Source organism: Ceratotherium simum, chromosome 7 (assembly GCF_057802395.1).
Source record: "Ceratotherium simum simum isolate JZ-2026a chromosome 7, ASM5780239v1, whole genome shotgun sequence".
Lineage (NCBI taxonomy): Eukaryota > Metazoa > Chordata > Mammalia > Perissodactyla > Rhinocerotidae > Ceratotherium > Ceratotherium simum.
Genome location: NC_141906.1, coordinates 28,627,190 through 28,650,714, shown reverse-complemented (window position 1 = coordinate 28,650,714; position 23,525 = coordinate 28,627,190). Strand labels below are relative to the sequence as shown.

General features: G+C 51.4%; 1 protein-coding gene across 7 annotated transcripts; it reads left to right on the top strand.

Annotated features, from left to right (window-relative positions):
* Window positions 1–280: 280 nt before the first annotated feature.
* On the top strand, window positions 281–23,051 carry PGAP2 (post-GPI attachment to proteins 2). Of its 7 annotated transcripts, none has more exons than XM_014790250.2 (7): window positions 281–361; window positions 9,344–9,364; window positions 12,604–12,778; window positions 20,613–20,865; window positions 21,008–21,114; window positions 21,723–21,831; window positions 22,040–23,051. In XM_014790250.2, exons 3-7 carry the CDS (start codon window positions 12,614–12,616, stop codon window positions 22,168–22,170), a joined length of 765 nt encoding a protein of 254 aa, XP_014645736.1. In that variant the 5' UTR covers window positions 281–361; window positions 9,344–9,364; window positions 12,604–12,613; the 3' UTR covers window positions 22,171–23,051. The 7 variants fall into 7 exon arrangements, with proteins under 7 accessions (XP_014645736.1, XP_087289497.1, XP_087289496.1 ...); XM_087433371.1 differs by having other exon boundaries at window positions 304–361; window positions 12,447–12,778; XM_087433370.1 differs by lacking the exons at window positions 281–361; window positions 9,344–9,364 and adding an exon at window positions 9,621–9,749.
* The last annotated feature ends 474 nt before the right edge of the window (window positions 23,052–23,525 follow it).

Genomic DNA, 23,525 nt, shown 5'->3' with positions numbered 1-23,525 from the left:
ACTCTAGGCCCGCCCTGTCACTCATTGGGCAACGAGTCTTTTGAAAGCGAACGTGGGGCCGGTCTTCGGGAGAAGGGGAGAGGAGGAAGAGGAGGGACCCCAGGAGTTAGGGGAGGAAAGGGGAGGGGCGGTGGGAGGCATGGAGTCCCGCCCCTCGCCGCCGCGGTTGGCTGGGAGGGAGTCGTGGCGTCACACAGGGCCCTTCGAAGTGGGTTGGTGAGTGGCTACGTTGGGGTGCACCGGGCTGGGTGTGGGAGAAGAATGGTGACGCTATGCCGAGGCTCCGCCCCCTTCCCTGGACCTGAGAGACACGGGCTGCTGAAGCTGGGGCCAATCAGAGGAAAGGCTCCAGGATGGCCTGGTAACTATTCTACTCTTTCCTGGCCCCAGTCCGCAGGCGGTGATGGGAAGGCTTCCCCATCCTCCTGCCAGCATTTCCTGGCCACACCGCCTGCGAAGCTGGAGGGCCCTCCTGGGAGGTCCGTCTGTCCGAGTAGTTTGTCTGCAGCTGCTCCGAGGCTTTAACCCCTGGCCTCCTTGTCTCCTGACCCATAGCAGCCCCAGCACATTTCCCTCTCTGAGTGCCTGGAATAGACGTTATGAGCATTAGCGATGCCCTAGGGAATGGCTCAGCATAGGGCTTGGTACAAATGAGGATTCTTGGATTTTCTTTCCTACCTGCACTTTAGGAACTCCTGCTTATTCTTAAAGGCCTGGTTCAAATGTTCCCTTCCTGGCTGGGATGCATTTGCCGATCTCTCCCAGCTTGTTGGGCTAATGCTTGTGCAGGCCTCTGTTACAGCCTTGTTACTTTGTATCTTATTATTTACTTTCCTGTCTTCTGTGCCCGGGATCTTGAAGGTCAGAGCTGCATTTTCTACATCTTGGTGTTCCTTTCCTCTGGGGCCTAGCTCAGAGCAGAAGCGGAATATTACAAGGGGAGAAGGTCGAGCATGTTCTGGAAACTAGACCTAGTGACTGAGGGTCCCACACGAAATAGCAGGGAGTGTGCTCAGAAAGCAAAGCCTATTCGGATTACCGCTCCACCACTACCACCTCCTCCTGGGACATCAATACAAAATTGCAATGGGCTCTGCCCAAAACGTAGGTGAACTTAAATCCTTCCAAGTTTTCAGGGGTGGCAATGGATTAGAGATAGTTTGTGAAAAAGTGGAATGGTCTTAAAGATAAAATAAGATAATGAGGCCGGGCGGTGGCTTAGCAGTTAAGTGCAGGCGCTCCCCTACTGGCGGCCGGGGTTGGGATCCCGGGCGCGCACCAACGCACCGCTTCTCCCGCCATGCTGAGGCCGCGTCCCACATACAGCAACTAGAAGGAGGTGCAACTATGCCATACAACTATCTACTGGGGCTTTAGGGGGGAGAAAAGGAGAAAGATTGGCAATAGATGTTAGCTCAGAGCCGGTCTTCCTCAGCAAAAAAGAGGAGGATTAGCATGGATGTTAGCTCAGGGCTGATCTTCCTCACAAAAAATAAATAAATAAGATAATGGATAGGAGAAACCTGGTACATTGTAGATGCTCAGTAGATGCTTGAAGGAAGAAAGAAATAAATACATGAATGGTCAAGTAGTAAAGCTAGTTTAAATATATGACCCAGACACCTTCCCCCAACTCCTCCAACTAAACATCTCTTTTCCCTCCACCCTCCTTTGTTTGTCATTAGTCTCTGGAGAGTTACAGTAGCTTCCTCACTGCCCTCCTGAACCTTTGATTTCTCACCTTCCAATCCTCAAACCCAATTATGTTTAAACCTCTCCTCTATTCTGGTGCTTCTAAGGCCAGGCACACAGTATAGGTGCACGTTAAATGTTTGACACATGAATGAGTGAATTAATTTCTTAAGTAGAATAATAATAGATGTGTGGGACTTTTGAGTCAGAGAACCTTGGGTTTAAATCTGAGCCCAAACATGTATTAGCCATATGAACTTGGGAAAATTGCTTACTACTTCGGAACCTTAGTTTCCTTGTCTGTAAAATGGGGATAACAACTATACTTCATCGCAGAGTTGTTGTGAGACTTAAATGAGATCAAGCACGTAGCATGGTACGTGGTACCCAGTAAGCCCTCAATAAATAATAGATATGATTTATATTCTTTAAAAATGTCAAGGAATTCCCATGCTAAATATTGTGAGACATGGATTCTGACACAGAAAAGGGGCTCAGAAACATGTCTTGAGTGAGGAAGTGAGTACATTCAGTCCAAAGTACTAGTGGGTGTGCAGGAGCTGGGATCCTTAAATAGTGCATACTTGTTAGAAGACTGGAGGGGGAGACATTAGACAAGGAGTGCTCCAGCGAGGAATTTCCTGTGACCATGGTGATTTCTAAGTAGAAGGACCTCTTGTTAGGTACTCTGGTAAGCATGTGGCCCACAAGCTCATCATTCCCAGGGACTTCTGCCCCAGGAAGGACTTCTGTGCGGGCCAGGGCTTCCTGGGCCCACATACTCTTAATCTGCCTGATTCTCATAATACTCCTTTTGGTTATCATCATCTTCCTTCTTCCCCTCTAAAGACAAGGAGTTTGGTGCATGTTCACAAACACTTGCTGAGCCAAACTCTGTCCTGGGCATCAGGAGCCCAGAGATGTCCACAGCTCAGTGCTCTGCCCTGGCCAAGAGAGACAGAGCTAAGTAAAGTCCAGCTCTGTCCTGGGAGCCCTCACTCTCTCACCATATGCCCTGAGAACTCACTCTATGCAGTTATGAAGGATTAGTGCTCAGGGAGGAGAGAGACCTGTAAGGACTGCAGAATCATAGAAGGTCAAGAGACTTCCTTCCAGATTGATGGTGCTAGATTTCTTATATGGTGCATTGGAAAGAGCAGCAGAGTTGGAGTCAAAGAGAGCTGAGTTCAAGTCCTCATTCTGCTTACCTTTTAGACCTTGCACAAATTATATTTAGTTGTTCTGTGCCCCAGTTTCCTTGTCTATAAAATGGGCACAATAATTCCTATTTTGGGGGCTGGCCCGGTGGCACAGCAGTTAGGTGTACACGCTCTGCTTTGGTGGCCCAGGGTTCGCAGGTTCGGATCCCGGGTGTGCACTGATGTGCCGCTTGTTAAGCCATGCTGTGGCGGCATCCCAGAGGAAGATGGGCACAGATGTTAGCCCAAAGCCAATCTTCCTCAGCAAAAAAAAAAAAAAAAAAAAAGAGGAGGATTGGCATCAGATGTTAGCTCAGGGCTGATCTTCCTCACACACATACACAAAATAATAATTCCTATTTTGTAAAGTAGTTGTGAAGGTCAAATAAGATAATGGAATTTGCAAAGGACTGGGCACATGTTTGGCACATGGTAAGCACTCAGTAAATATTGATTTCCTTCCTCTTTTTCTATAACTTGATAAGGGAAGGTGATGTTTATAAATAGCATACAATTAGATTTTTGTAAATCTTGTGTGAATACCTTTGACTTTTTATTAGAGCATTTAGTCCATTGCATTTAATGAATTTACTGATATATTCAGGATTTTATCTAACATTTTATACTTTCTATGTGTCCTATTTGTTCAGTTTCTATTTCTCTCCTTTATCATCTTTTTTGTAATAATAACTGCCATTTATTGAGGCCCAGCTCTTTGCCAGATTTTTTTTAAATTGAGATATAATTCACATAATATAACATTGACCTATTTAAAGTATACAATTCAGGGCCAGCCGTGGTGGCCCTTAAGTTCGGACTTAAGTTCAGTGTGCTCTGCTTCGGCAGCCTGGGTTCAGTTCCCGCGCGTGGACCTACACCACTTGTCAGTGACCATGCCATGGCGGCGGCTCACATACAAAAAGAGGAAGATTGGTAACAGATGTTAGCTCAGGGCGAATCTTCCTCAGCAAAAAAAAAGAAAGAAAGAAAAGAAAATATACAATTCGGAGGTTTTTAGTATAATCACAATGTTGTGCAGCCATCACCACTGTCTAATTCCAGAACATTTTCATAACCCAAGACCCATTAGCAGTCATTCTCCATCTCCCCCTTTCCCCAGCCCCTGGCAATTACTAATCTACTTTCTCTCTCAATGGATTTGCCTATTCTGGACATTTCATATATTTCATATAAATGGAATCATATAATATGTGACCTTTGTGTCTGACTTCTTTCACTTAGCATAATGTTTTCTTTTTTTTTTTTTAAGATTTTATTTATTTATTTATTTTCCCCCAAAGCCCCAGTAGATAGTTGTATATCATAGCTGCACATCCTTCTAGTTGCTGTATGTGGGGCGCGGCCTCAGCATGGCCGGAGAAGTGGTGCATCGGTGCGTGCCTGGGATCCAAACCCGGGCCGCCAGCAGCAGAGCGCGCGCACTTAACCGCTAAGCCACGGGACTGGCCCAGCATAATGTTTTCAAGGTTCATCCATGTTGTAGCATGTATCAGTACTTCATTCCTTTTTCTGGTAGAATAATATTCCATTTTATGGATATACCATATTTGTTTATACATTCCTGAGTTGAATGACATTTGAGTTGTTTTCACCTTGTGGCCACTCTGGATAATGCTGCTATGAACATTCATTCATGTGCAAGTTTTTTTGCGGACATGTTTTCAATTCTCGTGTGTTTATGCCTAGGAGTGGATTTGCAGGGTCATATGGTAACTCTATGTTTAACTTTTTGAGGCGCTACCAGACTATTTTCCGAAGTGACTCTACCATTTTACTTTCCCACCAGCTATATATGAGGGTTCCAATTTCTGCACATCCTTGCCAGCACTTGTTATTTTCCTTTTTTCTTTAATAGCCATCCTAGGAGATGTGAAATGGCATCTCATTGTGGTTTTTACATACATTTCCGTAATGACTAATGATGTTGACCATCTTTTCACATGCTTATTGGCCATTGAAATCTCTCCTTTCTTGAGTCTTGGGATTAGTTCATTTTTTTCTCCTGTACCAGTTTAAAATTAAATCTCTTTTTCTATTATTTTAGTGATCTCCCTAGAAATTACTACATGCATTCCTAACTTACTAAAGTGTCATACTAATCAATACCTTTATAGAATTGGGTAGAGTTTGTTGAGATGGAGGAAAAGAAGCATTCCACACCAGATGAACAGGGAGAACAAAGACGTGGGACCAGGACAGAGCTCAGTGTATCCAGTGTTGCAAACTGGGACTTCATACTAGAAGTGATAGGGAAGCTAGGGGGCCGCCCCGTGGCTTGGTGGTTAAGTGCATGCGCTCCGCTACTGGCGGCCCGGGTTCGGATCCGGGTGCGCACCGACGCACCACTTGTCCCGCCATGCTGAGGCAGCGTCCCACATACAGCAACTAGAAGGATGTGCAACTATGACATACAACTGTCTACTGGGGCTTTGGGGAGAAAAAGGGGAAAAAAAAGGAGGAGGATTGGCAATAGACGTTAGCTCAGGGCCTGTCTTCCTCAGCAAAAAGAGGAGGATTGGCATGGATGTTAGCTCAGGGCTGATCTTCCTCACACACACAAAAAAAGTGATAGAGAAGCCAAAGAAAGTTCTATAGAACAATGGAGATTTAATTACTATTTGAGGCAGAGTGGAGCTAGAGCAAGGTGGGTGAGCCTAGAGTGAGTAGTTTAAAGCCACCCAAGAAGGATGTCTCTGCCATGAGAAAGATCTCTGGGAAGAACAAACAGTCCTCCTCAACCCAGGAAGACTTTCCTGAGGCTGCCAGGAGGCAGGAGCAGAGTTTGGCTGGATGTCTTTAGCACTGTGTATGTCCCTGCCTCTTTACCTACCCCCAGCCATGCTCACTCTGCCCCTACCCCCACCCCCAGCAGTCTTTCTTCAAAGGCCTTTCTTGCAGTTCCTATTCTCTTCTTGATATATCTAAATCCTGCCCATCCTTCAAAACTCAGTTCAATTAAATCAATCCAGCAAATATTTTCTGGGCTCCTACTGTATGCCTATCCCTGGGCTAAGCTGAGAGATCCAGAAATAAATGGAACAGGTGAGAGTTCCATCCTTAAATGAGCTCCCAGGAAGATGGGGGAAACAGGCAACAAATTATTTCGCTACATTGTAGTCAAGGCTCTAATAAAGTTGTGATGGAAGGCCATCTGAGGCTGCCTGTGGAATGGGGAGGTGGGCAGATCATGGGGTCTAGGGGGAGATAAGGAAGGAGTTGAGCAAAGCTTCATGGAAGAGGTGAGTGTAGCTAGAATGTAAAATATGTGGTTGCTGGAGCAGAGGGTTGCCAGATTATGAAGGATGTTGAGTACCACACTGAGGAATTTGCTCTTGATCCTAAAAGCCATGGAGAGTTACTAAATAATTCACAGCAAGGAAGGGACATGATCAAATCTGTGTTTTAAGAAGATTCACTGTGGCTGTAATGGGAGGATGATGGAGAGATAGGAGGGCAAGGAGGCCAGTGAAGGAGATCTCCTACAGGAAGCTTCCTTGACAACTACATCCCACATTCCCTTCCCCTCTTCTGCCCCCAACCTCTACACTGCCCCCATGCTCCTGGGGGCTGGGACATCCCTGTAAACAAACGCTCAGTTAGCTTGGGGTATCTGGTATGTATGTATGGACAGGAGGAGTGGAGCAGTGATTGTGGCTAAGGTGGCTTATCCAACTTGTCAAACCCAAGTGTCCAGGGCTGGAAAATGGTGGTGCTGTTTCAGGCAGAGGCCTCTCTGGGGTATGTCCAGGCACCAGACAAACCAGCCAGGAGGGCAGGAGACACTGGAAGGCTTCCACAGCAGCAGCAGCTTCTTGGACAATGGACAAATGCCAATTCAGCAAACACTGAGTGCCTACTAAATGAAGGCGAGACTAGATGTTTAGATAATTGTTCAACTTCTTTACCTGTAAAGTGGATTTCATCAAACTTACCTCACCGGATTATTAAGAGGATCAAATGAAAGTGTACATAGGGGCCAGCCCAGTAGCATAGCGGTTAAGTTCACACACTCCACTTCAGTGGCCTGGGGTTTGCAGGTTCGGATCCTGGGCGTGCACTGACGCACCGCTTGTCAAACCATGCTGTGGTGCCGTCCTATATGAAGTGGAGGAAGATGGGCACAGGTGTTAGCCCAGGGCCAATATTCCTCAGCAAAAAGAGGAAGATTGGCAACAGCTGTTAGCTCAGGACTAATCTTCCTCACCAAAAAAAAAAAAAAAGTGTACATAAAGTCCCTGGCACGTAGTAAGAACTCATCCTTTTCTTCCACTTTCTCTCGTATAAATCAAGGTAGCTAATAGTCTTTCAAACTGACAGTGGAGGAAACAGATTCAGAGAGAGTCAGACAGTTCAGAAAAGGCTCAGTCAGGATGAGTTCAGACTGTAGCTTACACATCTAGTTGTAATAACATGGTGTACCTTCCTCGTGCCTGGCACACTGCTACATTACCTCATTTAATTCTCACAACAATCCTCTGATGTGGATATTCCTAAAACCATTTTACAGATGAGGAAACTGAGACTAAGAACTGTATGGTGAATTGCCCAAATCACCAGAGAATTAAAGGCAAGAGTAGAGCACCTTAAGTTTCAGGCACTGGGGGAGAAGGGACCCAGCCTCAGGGAATGATATTTAGGGCCAAAGGAACAGATAGGGAGTCAAGACAGGGGACAAGGGCCAGGAGCAGGCATCTGTGGGTTAGAGCTAGACAAAGAGGATGACATGAAGCCCCAAGGTAGAAAACCTGAATCTAGTTATCAAAATTAAATGGAGGATGGGGCCGGCCCGGTGGCGCAAGTGGTTGGGTGCGCGCGCTCCGCTGCGGCGGCCCCGGGGTTGGCTGGTTCGGATCCCTGGTGCGCACCGACGCACTGCTTTGGGAAGCCATGCTGTGGCGGCGTCCCATATAAAGTGGAGGAGGATGGGCACGGATGTTAGCCCAGGGCCGTCTTCCTCTGCAAAAAAAAAGAGGAGGATTGGCGGATGTTAGCACAGGGCTGATCTCCTCCCAAAAAAAAAAAAAAAAAAAAATTAAATGGAGGTGGTTCTTTCAGTAAAGTTTTACTAATTGTTCATTTGCCCTGGGACCTTAAAGGACAGGGTGAGGGAGAATTCAAAGTCAAGAAAAGTAGTTTCTAGAATAAGACACCTTCCCTCCAGACTTGGAGCCTGAGGAGTGAGCCCAGGATATCTCTGGATCCCCCACCATTGCCCAGCCCAGGTCTTCCACAGAGAGGGCCTAGGCTGAGTGAATGTGTAAAAGTAAATGCATGAAAAAGAGCTCTGGTAAGTTAATCAAATTTGAGCCTCTGTTTTCCCATCTGCAAAGTGGTGATTATAGCTACCTATAGGGGATTAACAGTAAACAGCAATTAAGGGAATGACCTCAGGTGCCATACTCAAATCCTGGTTCTGACATTTACTAGCTGTGTAAGTATGTAACATACCTTCTCTGTTTTCCATTGGCAAAATGGGGATATTAATAGTATCTACCTCATAGGCTTTTTTTTTTTAAAGATTTTATTTATTTATTTTTTTCCCCCCAAAGCCCCAGTAGATAGTTGTATGTCATAGCTGCACATCCTTCTAGTTGCTGTATGTGGGACGCGGCCTCAGCATGGCCGGAGAAGCGGTGCGCGCCCAGGATCCGAACCCCGGCCTGCCAGCAGCGGAGCGCGCGCACTTAACCGCTAAGCCACGGGGCGGCCCTCATAGGCTTTTTATGAGGATTAAATGGGATAACACATAAAAAGTAGAGAAATGCCTGGGACACAGAGTGCTCAAAATAAGCTAATTATTACTGTGGGGATTTAAATAGGAAAAATGTGGTGGTAACTGTGTCTAGCTCAGAAGTCCTCACCCGCTGCAGGTGCTCTGTCAACCCCACATTGTGCCTGCAGGAGGGATTACTGGTTCCTTCATCCTCTTTCCCTATTGGGGTAGGATGGTGTTTGCAAAGGGAGCCAAGAGTCCCCCTCAGGTTCCTTTATGGGTCACTCAGGGTGGGGAGGGAACCCTGGGGGGCTGGTTTTGGGGAATCAACCCTCTCATGGTGCGGAGAGACCCAGGGCTAGGGGCAGATCCTCTCTGTGTGCGATGTTAGGCAGGACAGGGCGCCCTCTCCTGATCAAAGGTGGGAACAGCTCTGGCTCAGAGTTTCTGGGATGGGCCTCACTGGGTCTCATTACGTGTAAGGTGCTTTTCTTTTTCCTGAAATCCCTGGAACTGGCTCTCAGGAGCAAAGTTTGGGGGAGGGGCACCGAGGCTGGGGCGAAACTGGTTTAATGTTTCCGAAGGGCGAAGCTGGATAATTCGGCTAGAATTGCGGGGGGGGGGGGGAGTGGGGGCGGGGGCGGAGGCAGGAAAGATTGGGGTCAGGAAGTGAGAGAATTCCGGGCCCTGTTGAATTAATTTTATGTTTTTTCAACAGGTGATGGAAGGCAGCTGAGAGGTAAGGTGACAGGGTGGCTTATCCAACGTGTCAAGCAAAGGTGTCCAGGGCTCTTCTGGCTGCCCCCACGCAGCCGGAATTAGCGGGGTAGACCAGGGCTGGAGAGGCATGGCATGAGGGGACGCCAGATTAACGGGGAGAGCCCGGGGTCCGGGTCCGCAGAAATGGGGAGGGGCCAGCAGAGGATCTGGGCGCAGTTTCCTCCCCAAGTTCCGCCCCAAGCGCTCTGGCCCCGCCCCCGCCGTTCCCACTCCGACCTGCCCCCCCGCCGCTCGCCCCCCGGGGCCCGTCTGGGCCTGGGCTCCCCCAGTGGCCCCTAGTGGCGCCCAGTGGCCCCCAGTCTCTCGGCCTGCGCCGGCCCAGCCTCCTCACCGCCACAGCCTGGGTGAGTATGGGGGTGGGTGTGCCGGGCCGCCGGGCAGCCCCATTTGGGGGAGCTCGGCCATGCGGTGAGCCTCCGCAGTGCCCGGCCCCAAGCTCTGGGGGTCCTGGTGCCTGCCTAGGAACTGCTGTTGTCCCGACTTGCTGAGCTGACCCCTTTCCCCTCCGCTCCCCAACATGGGGCTGGATGTGCAGGGGTTGAGCTCTCCCTTCACTCCACAGGGACTCCTGGTCCAGATTTCCTCCTTAGGTGCCCCGGGGGTGGAGACGTGGGGGCCTTGGAACCCCATAGATTACTTTCAAATCCTAGCTCTGCCAGTTATTGGCCTGTGGCTTTGAGCAAGTGGGGTTTTTTTTGTTTTTGTTTTTGTTTTTGTGAGGAAGATCAGCCCTGAGCTAACATCTGCCAATCCTCCTCTTTTTGCTGAGGAAGACTGGCCCTGGGCTAACATCCATGCTCATCTTCCTCCACTTTATATGGGATGCCGCCACAGCATGGCCTGACAAGTGGTGCGTTGGTGCCCGCCCGGGATCAGAACCAGCGAACCCCAGGCCTCCGCAGCGGAGCGCGCGCACTTAAGCGTTTGCGCCACCAGGCCGGCCCCTGAGCAAGTGTTTTTAACCTCCCTGAGCCTCGGTTTCCTCTTCTGTGAAATGGAAATATACAGGCGATAGTGCCTACCTCATAGAATGATAGGATTAAAGGAAACAATGTGTATCTGGTGTTAAGCAGGGTGCCTAGTACTCAGAAGGAGCCTAGTAAATGTGGATTCTGACTGGAGGCTGATAAGATCTTTGGGAACCTTTAGAGATAAGGTAGGGGTACTCCTAAGAAATCAGTTTTCAGCTGGTAGTACCTGTGAGGAAGTTAGAGTTGACAGGGGCTGTACAGCTGCGCTTCAAGTAGTGAACTCCCTGTCCTGAGGCTGGAGGAGTAGAATGACCGAGTTGGAATGGCCTTAGTAGTAATTTAAACCATATGATCCCCATGTTGCACAGCTGTGGAAATAGGCCCAGAGAGGTTAGGTGACTTGCCCAAGGTCACACAGCTAAAAGGGAGGCCAGGCATACCTCCAAGAAGTGGAACAGACTGTTCCTTGAACCTTCTTATCACCCCCCTGCCTTCAGCAGTGCCTCTTCCTTCCCTGAGGATCTGGTCTTCAGTTTGGGGATCCCAGTGGTTCCTGAGGGATCTAGAGCAGCTGGCTTCAGGGAGGGATGTTGGGAGGGGGGACAGTACTGCTACAACCACAGAATCTGGGTTTGGGCTGAGTGGTGAAGGTGTTCCCCTTCTAGGGCCTGGAGGGATTGGTAATCCTCTTGGGGGTGGTCCAAGGAATGCATTTGATTTGTAAGGGTCACCAGAGCCGCTTCCAACTCCCCTGGGAGACTCCTGGCTCGCAAAGAGAGAAAGGAGCTTGAGCAATTGGGGCAGGCTACCTGATGGGGCCTGGCAGAGAGGCGGGTAGGGGAGATGGATGAGAATGCAGAGGCACATCCACCTGGCTGCTCCGGAATGCCAGGAGGCCGGCAGCACTGAGGTCAGGGTTCTTCCTGAGGGTGGGACTAGAGGGCAGAGTCCTGAGGGCGGGGCCAGGAAGAGTTGGGACGTGATCTGGCAAGGCCCTTGGAGTCCAGAGGGCAGGTTCTTTATGTATCTGGAGCCAGCCCTAGTTTGGCAACAGGAAGTCTGAGTTCTGAGGATGGCTTTCCCTCAGGCTCAGCACAGGGCTTTGAGGAAGGGCCTTCGTCTCTGTGTGTCTTGGTTTCTCTGTCTTTACAATGGGTATAGGGCTGACTGCCTCATGTATATAGGATCTGGTTTTTATCTTTCTTCCTCCAATGGACAGGCACCCCTTCTCCCTCCCCACCTAACCTGACCTTTCTGCCCAGAGCTCTGGCCCAGAGAAGAAGGGGTCAAGGAAGGCCAGAGTTGCAGTTTGTAACCGTGTGAGCCCCACATCGCCCCACTGCTGGCTCTTCCTTCTATTTGCTGTGTGACCCTGAGCAGGTTCCTGTCTCCCTCTCGTTCTATACACTGAGGGGGGCTGGGTTAAGAAAGCTGGTGTATACTTGGCTGTTATAGTTCCTGACCTTAGATACTCTTGTCTGAGCGGGGAGTCACAGTCCTCAGGAGCCCTTACCTAGTCTCCAGTGGGGGGTGGACAGGCCCTGGGAAGCCTCCAGAAGCTGACCAGGCAGCTCTCCCCAACAAACAGCAAGCCCAGGCTAGTACTAGGCCTGATTCTGCAAAGCCTTTCACCCTCGGAGCACGTGAGGCAGCTGGCAGGGACAAGCAGGGAGTCGAGATTCTGTTGGCTTCCATGGTGCCCTTGCTGCTGTGGACTGCAGGGCAGGCATGCGGAGCACACAGAGCCTGGGAAGGGACTGAAGGTGCAGAAGGGCCCTGGGCTGGTGGGTGGAGCAGTGAGAGCTGATGGGAGGCCCTGAAGCCTGGAAGCTCAAAGGCCTGGGGGAAGAGATGGGCCATTCTGTCCACTGGGAGGTTTTAGGATTGGTTCCCGAAACAAGAGAGACTGGTTAAACCAGCTCCTGTAGTGCTATGCCTGTCAAGCCAGGCATAGGGGTGAGGAGAAGCTCTCCCAATCTATTCAAGCTTCATTTTAGCACAGATCTGATTCACAGTCTTTCCTCTGAAATTGGAGGTGAATGGGATTCTGAGTCAGTCTTCCTCACCCAGGGCAGGAGCTGTTCACGCTGAGGGGCTAAGTGGCTTCCTTCTCAGACTCCCCGCCCCAGAGCACAGCTGAGCTGAGGACTGAGCACAAGGGCTGGCTTCACCACTGAGTCCCAGCCTTGCTGCCTTGGGCCCTGACAGCATATCACTCCATCCTCAGGTCCGACAAGATGTACCAGGTCCCAATGCCGCTGGACCGGGAGGGGACCCTGATCCGGCTCCGCTTCACCCTGGTGGCCCTGGTCACAGTTTGCTGTCCACTTGTTGCCTTCCTCTTCTGCATCCTCTGGTCCCTGCTCTTCCACTTCAAGGAGACTACGGCCACACACTGTGGGGTAGGGCTTGGGCGGGGCACTGACACCTCATATTCAGGCCCGATTGGATCTTTTCTGGATCCTGATTCTATTGTAACAGGATTAGCCAGCTTTCCAGAGGGGTCCGTCAAACATACTGGGCTGCTGGGGGGGATGCTTGCAAATTGAGGTTGCAAGAATTAGGCTCCTTCCATCCTCCATGGAGGTCACTACGGGCTGGGGCCATTGAAGTTGGGCAGCCCCAGAACCCAGAACCCAATCCTTACTTCATAGAGGGGCAGATTCAGGAGCCCCAGGGTTTTCTGGGGGATAGAGACACAACAGGACTGGGCAAGAGGGTGTTTGGGGCCTCTTAGTGTGGCACTGTGGCCTTGTCCCTGTCTCTGTGGGAATGTGATTATGTATATGTGTGTGTATAGCTGTGAGGGACATGACTGTAATGGCTTTGAGTCGGGTATGTGTGTGAGAGAGACTATATTTGTGCCTGTCTGGATGGGGACCTGACTATGTGTGTGTATATGTGTTCTGGGGTAGGTCCCATCCTCTCGGAGGTTCCTTAGGTGGCCATGCACCCTCTGGACAGGGGTATGGTGTGCTATGCCAGGAAGAAAGATGTGCGAGTTTTCTCTGTAGGCTGTTGGAGTAAATGGGGTTATAGTCCTCTGTTATAGTCCTAGTTCATCTACTGACTGTCTCTATTGCCTGAGACACAGAGACTGAGCCTCAGTTTACCCATCTAAAATGAGGCTGATAATTCCTGCTCCCTTGCTTCTCAGGGCTGGTATAGAGCTCCAGAGAGAGGAAGGATAGGAAGGTGGTTTGGGGAACGTGAGGGGTGAGGAGCAGAAGGAGGAGGAGGCAAAGGAGATTGTCAGGTTGGAAGGCAGGGCAAGAAAGGGAGTTAGCCTAGGGGCCCTAGGTGGGAAAGAGGCAGGGCCTAGACATGGACCCTGGGACTAGCCTCACCAAGAGCTCTGAAGGCCCCCAGTCAGCTGAGCTTCCCACCTTCCTGTAAAGAGCATCTGCTCCAGAAAAAGGGCTATGACTAGCAGTGGAGTCTGGCTGGCAGGGGTGGGGGCCCACTTCTTTTGTTCGTATGACTTAAAGTTTTCCCTCCTCTCGATTTGTCAGTGGGTAGACATGGGCCTTGAGCTGTGGGCATCCAGTCTGATGAGATCCAGGGCTGGGAGCTATCAGAAGGAACAGGACTGGGTGACCAGGTGGTCTGAGGGGGAGGATCAGAAAGACTCCCTCCAACAGCCTTTCCTGACCTAGTTCTCCCCACAGATAATGCATCAAATGTTCTTCTTACCCTGGCCCACTCTTCTTCATCCTTCAAAACCCTGCTCAAGTGCCTCCTCCTCCAGACAGACTTCTCTAGCCTCTTTGGGGCAAACTTAATCACTCCCTGCTCTGGGTGCCCACAGTTCCCTGTGTTCTCTCGCACACAGTTCTATCACATCATATTTGTGTTTGTCTTCCCCACCAGACTGGGAGCTCCTTGAAGGTGGGCACTGCATCTGAATCAGAAAGTATTTGTTGAACGAGTGGATAGGACTCCCCAGCCCAGTGCTCTGGGAACTGGAAGGCATGGTATGATGCAGTCCTAGTCCATACAGAAAATCATAATATTTGCATGGCATATGGAGTTAAACAGAGTAAGCTGTTTGCTCTGCCCCTCGTGGCTGGCTCTGAGGGCTGATGGGATCAGTAACCTCAGCATATCTGGCATACCTATAACCCATTCTTGGCATACTAGTTAGGGAGCTAAGGCATAGGTAGTTGTTGGAGGGATACCTGGCCTCGCTGGGGCAAGACCAGGCCTAGTGACCCTGGGGGTATGTTGTCCGCACTCCCTGGGACTACCATGTGGGATCCACCTGGGGATTTTCATAGATGCTCTGAATTTCTCGCCCAGAGTATCCCAGGAATGGCCAACCCTAGGAATACAAGAAGTAACCTTAGTCCAACACATCTGTAATTAGATGACTTTGCCTCTGCTTACATATCCCCAGTGATGGAGAACCTCCTTCCTCCCAGGCAGCCTATTTGAAGGAGGCTTAGTAACTAACAATTAGCAAGCTCTTTCTTGTATGTAGAGCATACACTCTCTTTCTGGTGAATCTTTGCATTTGCCCTGGCTCTGCTTTGGGACCCTTAGAGCTACTCTTTCCTCCTGGCTTCCAGCCAGCCCTGCAGAGATGTGAAGGCAGCAGTGGGGGGTCCCTGAGTCTACTCTTTGTAGGTAGCATAGCTCCAGTTCCTCCAGACTGCCCTCATAGGACACATGCCCCTAGACTTGGCCCAGTTCGTCGCTGTTCTCTCCTAGGCCTGATCGGGGGATAGGATTTCATATGGCCTGGGCAGTACAGGCAAGAGCAGGACTGTGCCCTTCCTGTTACTGGCTCTTAGACCTCTGTTAATGCAGCCTGAGCTGCCATCAGCTGTTTCTGCACAGGTACAGGCTGGACACTGATACCTCATATTTGAGTCTGTCTAGATCTCCTTTGGATCCTGAATCTATTGTCCTAAGATTAGCTAGCTCTCCACTGGGGCCCAACAAACATACTCAGTCCTGCTCCAGCAAAAAGGGGCCAAATCCTATTCTGCTTTCTCCCTTTCCCTTCCCAGAAACCTGCCTGTATCCCTGGATACAACCCTCAGAAAGGTGCCTAGCCCGGTCCCTGTCAAAGAGGCTATTGTGGGCTGACTTTAGCCACTATCACTTCTTACCTTTGCAGAATGTTCTAGGATTTATGACCTGGCCTTGTTGGTCCTGGGAAGGCTGTGTGTCTGGGCAGGCGTGGAGATCTTGACTCTGTGGGCGGGAGGGCAGGCCCTGGGGAGCTAGGGGTGGGACCCTCTAGTCTTAGAACAGTCTCAGTCTGGCTAGAGCCCTCAACCCAAGCCCCGGATCCTTCAGCACCCAATGTGAGTGTCACTCAGTGCGTGCCCTCCCCCATTCCCTGATGCTGAGGGAGACTAGTAGACTGGGGTTCCCTTAATGGAGGGAGGTATGAGTCCCAATGGGAGACCTGGTCCTAGGCCTTTTAATACAAAGCCATCTCTTACTGCTCCCCAGAAGGGGACCCAGCTTGAGGGGTCATGGTGGTTGGGGCAGTAGGGGGTGGGAGGAGGGAGTTCTCTGCTTCGAGGGAGAAGGGAGCGGGGGAAGCCCAGCTCCGTTGGTCTGGGTCTGTCCTTGCCGGGTCTGGGCCAGCACAGCAGGCTCAAGCTGAGTGGAGAAGGTTCCCGTGACCCTCAGATTCCCGTAAACCTTGGATTGGGTGACATAGTCTTCTTAGAGAGGAAGGAGTTTGAGATCTGGGGCTCCTCAGGGACCCTAATATGTTGGGATCAGGGTACTACTGGCCTGAGGCTTGGATCATTCTGAGCCTGGGGGTGGGATGGCTGGCAGCCTGTGGCCCCATTGAAATAGGTTCTGGGGCACTCCCACTGTTCCTAGTTGAACTTGGGTGAAGAGCAGGAATGTGGTCAGACAGGGTCAGTGGGAGGGCTTGGACCAGTCTGAGCCAAGGGTCCTTTGTCTAGGTTACTTGGCCTGAAGAAAGCCTTGACTTGGAGCCTTAAACTGTCAGGTGGCAAGAGACCTTATTCTTAATGTTTGATCCTGGCATGGTTCTGGGCCTCAGTCTCTCCTTCTGTGGAATGGGAATAATAACCTTTCCACCTCTGACCTTCTCCTGAGTGGGTATGAGGGTCGTGAGAATGGGGTGGGCCATCAGAGCTCCCATGTCCAGGCCACTGGGAGCCTCTATTCTCCAGACTCGTCAACAGGTGGGCCTACAGGATAAGTGTGCCAAGGGGATTCCTAAGAGCTGACCCTGCCTATCTCTGCTGCTCCTGCCCTATCTCTCTCTGCACCTCCTTCTCTTCTGCACTGTTTTCCTTTTTCCCTTCTGCTCTTTCTGTTCTTTCTACTCTGGTTCTTCGTATATCCTGAGGAGCCAGCTCTGGAAAAGGCCCCACTTTCCCAGCCCCAGGGATCCCACCAGGCCCCAAAGTTGTGTCCCTCGCCCTGCCTGGGCACCACTCCCTACAGGATGTTCTCTGCGGCCTCCCAGCCCTTGGACCCTGATGGGACCGTGTTCCGGCTCCGCTTCACGGCCATGGTCTTATGGACCATCACTTTCCCTGTGTTCGGCTTCTTCTTCTGCATCATCTGGTCCCTGGTGTTCCACTTTGAGTACACGGTGGCCACTGACTGTGGGGTGAGTGCCAGCTCCCCAACACCTGGGTCAGGGCCAGGTTGTGAGATGGCGATAGGGTGGAATCAGAGAGTAAGAGAGAAAGCAGAGGGTCAGAGAGAGGGGGAAAGGGATAAAAGGATGGTGGGGGGCAGGTCAGAGTTAGGGGAAATTTGAGGGAAGGGACTCAGAGAGTAGAGTCACAGTGGTCCAAGAGTAAAAGAGGATCATAGAGAGTGCAAGGGAACAGAGGGGAGTGGGGAAAGGGAAGGGAGTGGGAATACACAAGAGAGATCATGAGAAGGGGAAGGAGGCTGAAGAAAGACCAGACTGGAAAGGAAGCCAGGGCTGAGGGGGGAAGACGAGGCCAGGAGAAGGAACAGGTAGCTTTAGCCCAGACTGGAGGCCTGACCCGAGAGGAGCCCCAGCCCTGCCCTGGGATCTTCTAGCTTGGTTTCTCCCTCCGGCAGCCTCAGGCCCCTCAGCCCGTGTCCACTCAGGGCTCTGCCAGCTAGAAACCTGGAAGGACTTCCTGCCTCCAAGAGCAGTCCACCAGGCCTTTCCTGAGGGCCCAGGGGAAGAGGTTCTATGTCAGAGGCATGGAATTGAACATGGACTTGCCCTCAGCATCTCATTCCTTCCAGAGACAGTCCTAGACACAGACAGTCACCACACAGTGAGATGGGATTCCTATTGTGATAAGAGGGAGAACAGAGATTGCAGGGCCCAGAGGAAGCACTTAACCCAGCTTGGATGCTGGGGAAGACTTCCTGGAGGAAGGGACATTGTTGCTCTGGGGGTGAAGAAGGATCTTTGTGAATGCCGGGCTGACAACTTTTGATTTTATCTAGAGGGCAATGGGGACCTTTGGAAAGATTTTAAGCAGCAAAGAGACATGATCAGATTTGTGCTTTAGAAGACCATTCTGGCTTCTGAGTGGAGAACAGATTTAAGGGCAGGGGGCAAGAGTGGGGAGACCATTGAGGAAGCTAGTGCAATAGCTCCTGCTCCTGGGGAGACCAGAGCTAAGATGGGGACTGTGAGGATAGAGAGGTGGGGATGGAGTCCAGAGAAGAGTAGCAAGTAGAGTTGACAGGAATGGGGGTTTTTGTTTGGTTGGCAAGGGGCAAGGGGCAGTAAGGTAGATAGAAAAGTCATCCATAATTTCAGGGGACTTTTATCTGTAGCCAAAAGAATGAATCTCTAATGGTGAAATCTGAGGTGCTATGATAGGGAATTTTTTGGACCCCCTCCCTTTATACCATGTGAATTTCTAATCTACTGCCCTGCCACAGATCCACTGAGCCATGTCCTCCAGGCCAAAGGGTTTCTACTCTTGGGGGAAGGGGTTATGTTCCCATCTCTCAGTACCCTTAGTTCTGGGCTCATGGGGAGGTTTGGGGTGAGCTGAGTACCTGGTCTCTGATAGTTCCTGATGTTGCGTGTTGCTGGCATAGTTGGTGAGTGGGGAACTCATGTGCTTGGGATGGGGGTGTATGTATGAGTATCTATACCTGATTATGTGTGTGTGTCTGTGGTCTGTGTCTGTGTCTGTGTAATAAGAGAGGCAATCCCTGCTCTCAGAATCCTGCCCCCGCCGTTAATCTGAGAGGAGCTTGTGAGGATGGGACCAGCAGCCACAGGGCCCTAATTCTTTCTTCCTCCTGAGGTGTCCCCCCAACTCTGTGCCACCTCTACCCTTTACCTGTTTCCTGGCATCAGTCAGGACTCTGGGCCCTTGAATACTCTGGGCTCTCCCAGCCAAGCTTAAGATGCTCGTCCTGTTCCTCTTAAAGTAGCTGATATGGGGGAGGAGTTTTCAGAATGAATATGCTAGGAATTGGAGGCAACACTCCCACTAACCTTACTCAGGGGACCTCAGAGAGGCAGAAATGTAAGGAGGCATGGATGTCTCAGAAGTGTCTGGTGAAGATATGATTCCCACCTCTCACTCATATGCAGGCCTTCTCATGTTCAACAGCCACATAACTCACTGCCTATTTGCAAGCTTTTCAGGGGAGTTTGTCTTCTGAAAGCCATCACTTGTACCCACTGTGTGCCAAACACTGCAGATGCTTTGCATACATTATATTTAGTATTCACAATCACCCTGAAAGCTAGGTGGTGTTACCCCTATTTTCCCAGTGAGGAAATTGAAGCTCAGAGAGGTGAAGTGACTTGCTCAAGTTCACCCAGCTAATAAAGGCAGAGCTGGGATGCAGACCCAGGTTTGTGTGGCTCCAAAGCCTCCGTGCTGCCTCTTCCCTGATAACTCAGACTGAATATCTGAGCTGCTCTCAGGCTATGGTATCTCAAGCCATGGCCTTCAGAGCAGCACCCTCTCTGTGAGAGCTCTGCACTTCGCCTCCTCTGACAGTGCTGAGGGGAATCCACCTCCTTTTCTGTGAAGGCTGTGAAGCCCCTGGCTGGTCCTCCCCCAGGACCACCCCTGGCCTGTGAGCTGCCTCCATCACTGCCTACCTTTCCAGCTGCTCCGAAGACCCATTCACCTTCCTTATTGGGAGAAAGGAAGGGATCTTCCAGAATCCATCTCTGAAGACTGGTCCCACCGGCCGTAGCAGGGTCATTCCCTCACTGGATTGTTGGGCTCTGGCACTGCTCTAGCCCTTGTTGAAGGTTTAAAAAAGCCCATGGAAATACAACAGACTGGTAGCTCCCACAGTCCTGGAATCTTTCAGAAGTGCAAATTCTCAGATTCCACACCTCTGCATTCTCACACAGTCCCCGAAGAGTTGTATGCATGTTAAAGTTTGAGAAGCACTGCTCGAGGCCTGGAGTCTAGGAGATCCTCCTCTCGTCTCTGGCTTTCCAGTCCCCATCCAAACTACCGTTCACTCATCCCCCATCCTCCCACCCTCCCATACAAGCAGCACACCAGTCCTTCAGCTGTATTATCTCCTCCTCCTTCCTCAGCTTTAAAGAATGAGGCTCCAATTCCTTAAGGAATGAGGAATTCCAGATGTTGAGAAAGATGGATGAAAGAGAGACACAAAAACAGGGTCATTTTCTTAGACTACCCCAGGTTAGCAGCACCCACTTTTCTTGGACATGATCAGGGTGAGGGTATCCTTCCGGCCCACCTCCCCCAGGATCACACAGTACCCTCCAGCACCTTGGTACACCTGCCCAGAAGAGCAAGTGGAGCTGGGAGCAGTCAGAAGAAGAGCTCTGCTGGGCAGTGAGTCCAGCACTGTCCCAAGGGAAGCTCAAATGGTCTGTGATCCATCCTTGTCCTCGGGACTGAATCTGGGGTCCTGGGCTCATGGAACCTCCCACAGGGCCTTTTTGAGGGCACAGCCCCGCTCAGTGAGCTCAGGGAGTATCTGAACCTGTCTACAGCTTTCCCAGCCATGTGTAGGTTCTAGTTGGGGGGAGATGGAGAAGGTCTCACCACGCCCCTACACAAACCCTAGGCTGGCTGTGGAATGAGAACCAAGCACGCTAGGGGCCTGGGACCTGGAAGGGGAGGTTTCTCGGGAGAGCTCTGAGGGCGCCTGAAAGAGGGCTTCCTGGAAGAGGAGGGGCTGGAGCAGAGCCTTCTGAGGGCCGGGATGGTTAGATGGAGAGAGGGATCTCCAGGTGGGTTGGCCGGCAGAGCCTGGCGCCCAGATAGGTACCCTCTCTAGGTACCCAATTACCTGCCGTCGGTGAGCTCGGCCATCGGCGGGGAGGTGCCCCAGCGCTACGTGTGGCGCTTCTGCATTGGCCTGCACTCGGCGCCCCGCTTCTTGGTGGCCTTCGCCTACTGGAACCACTACCTCAGCTGCACCTCCCCGTGTCCCAGCTACCGCCCGCTTTGCCGCCTCAACTTTGGCCTCAACGTCGTGGAGAACCTTGCGCTGCTAGTGCTCACCTACGTCTCCTCTTCTGAGGACTTCAGTGGGTGCCCGGCTGAGGGAATGAGGAGTGGGGAAGGGGTTGGGAGGGGACTGCCCCTGCCCCTCCCTCACTTGGACCTTCAGATGAAGGGGTTTGGGTGCTCCCTGCAATGCATGCTCCCAACCATGCTGTTTCCCTCCAGCTATCCATGAAAATGCTTTCATTGTGTTCATCGCCTCCTCCCTCGGTCACATGCTCCTCACCTGCATTCTCTGGCGACTGACCAAGAAGCACACAGTAAGTCAGGAGGTACGGTCTACCCCTAGTGGGGCTCCAGGAGGCCCAGGGGAAAATCAAGGACACTCGTCCTCGGGACACGGGTAATGGTGAGGTGGGAACTGGAGCTCTAATGGGAACCGGGCTGGGGTTGGGGGTTGGGGACAAGTGGAGGGTGACTGACAGGTCAGAACCTAGGACTGTGTAGTATCGGGTAGTATGGGAGACTGGAGAAGAGGAGATGGAGGCTCCAAATGGGGGTAGAATGAGGAGCAGCACCCAGGCCGCAGTGAGTTAGGAACTGTCAGGGGTCTATGGTCTACAATCCAGTGCCCCCCGCCCACATACACACACTTTGCTTCTTCCCACAGTATCTGGAGGTGTTGGGTTGGTGGGTGACTCCAAGACACTTTCATACTCTGTCCCCTCGATGTGGCAGGGGCAGGGACACCACTGCTCTTTGGCCTCGTTACACCCCCAAATGTAGGGATGTGAACATGCCCATCATTCCTGCTGCTCCTGCCTGTGCCCCCTTCCATGAGCAAGGGAGGTTAGACTCAGCCCTTGGGAGTTGGGGCTGAGGGGAGGCTGCCCACACGTATCCAACAAGCTGCAGAGTGATCAGACAGCCCGTCTCCTAGGATCGCAAGTCCTACAACTGGAAACAGCGGCTCTTCATCATCAACTTCGTCTCCTTCTTCACGGCGCTAGCTGTCTACTTTCGGCACAACATGTATTGTGAGGCTGGAGGTGAGGCCAGGCTAGAATCCGTAGGTGGTCACAGTGGCTATGGGACAGTTGTGCTATTTTCTGTAATGTGCAATATGGCAGTGGTCTTGGGGGCTGGTTGGCATTGTGTTCCCTGTGTAGTGATGTAGTGGTGGTGATTTATCAAGAGGCCTTTAGGGGGTGCGGGCAGGAGGCTCACTATGCCCTCTTCCTTGCGTTCTCACAACAGTGTACACCATCTTTGCCATCCTGGAGTATACTGTTGTCCTAACCAACATGGCATTCCACATGACAGCCTGGTGGGACTTCGGCAACAAGGAGCTGCTCATTACCTCCCAGCCCGAGGAAAAGCGATTCTAAACCCTTTTCTCCCGCTGGGGAGTAAGAGGAGGCCCAATGCCCAGAAACTAGAAACAAGATACCACTCTGGCCTTCCCCACCCTCTGTCCTCTCTGGGCCATACTGAAGCTGGGGGAGGGAGGAAGGAGGGAAGAAGTGCACAGGACAAGGCTTTACCCAGCCCTGCTGGCCTCTCCTTTCTCCCACCCCACTTGAAGGCACAGGAGCATTCCAGCAGCGTCACCCTTACCTGAGAGGCCCCAGGAAGCTGAGCTGGCAGGAGAGCTCCACCGTCTGGTGCTAAAAAAAGTCTTGAGGTTCATAACCACCATCTGGTTCTTGGCCTTTACATAGCCGCCTCACACTGAGGTCAGGGACCACTGAGCAGTGGCTACCCAAAAACCGCAGCCGTTTCTCTCTACGGGGTCATTCACTTGACTAATGTGTCTAATGATCTGCTGTGCACATCCAGGTCTGTGGCCTCAGCCCCCTGCTGAGGTTGCCAAGGTGTTCAAGTCCTGACTTCACCTCTGATTTGGTGTGCGCCCTTCCCTACCTAAGCCTCAGTGTGTCCATATGGGTGATGGGGCTGTATGGTTTCCAAGGGCTCTGCCCGTCTGTGGTTCTGACGTCCCCCTGTGGAGGTGGTGTTCTGCACCCGAAGGATGACCTGCTTCAGAAAAAATCACTGGCACAGCGTGTATTTCCCTTCCCCTCTGAAATCTCTGGCTGACAGACTCTTCCTCCTTGGCAAAGGTGTGGGGTAGAGGGATCAGAGGCACAGATTCCTTCCCCTAAGTGGGCTCTCTGGTGTCCCCCCGTCCTCCCTGCTACCCCAGGCCCTGAGCTCTTTTGGTTGTACATTTTATTTCAAAGGAAAATAAATTGTTTTTTTGCCAACAGTCTGGGCTAGGCTGGTCTTGGGGGTCGTCTCTTTGATTAATGGAACTGAGGTAAGGGACAGGCTCCAGGATTGAGGGACTAAGTCCATAACAGAGTATGATTCCTCCCACCCCCTTAGGCCTGGAGTCTCCTAAGTCCCCCCTTAGGCTGGTCTAAGCCCCAGTTTTGGTAAGCAGGAGTGACTGAGCTATCTCTGTAATGACTCCAGGCCTAGAAGCTGGGATACCTAGGAGAGTCTTGGGTTGAGGCAAATGCCTGGGTTCCAGCCCCCAACTGTCAGTAAAGATCAGTCCCCTTGGGGTGTAAGGGGACAGCTCTCAGATGCATGACTGTGAGAACACCTGCCTGCAGGCTGATGGCTCTCAACCGCTCCCTTTCTGAGCCCTAGATCAGGAAGTCTTTCCTCATGCTTTGCATCCCAGTCTACTACAGAGTCTGTAGCTGGGCCCCAGAGCAAGACTGGCTCCTCCAAG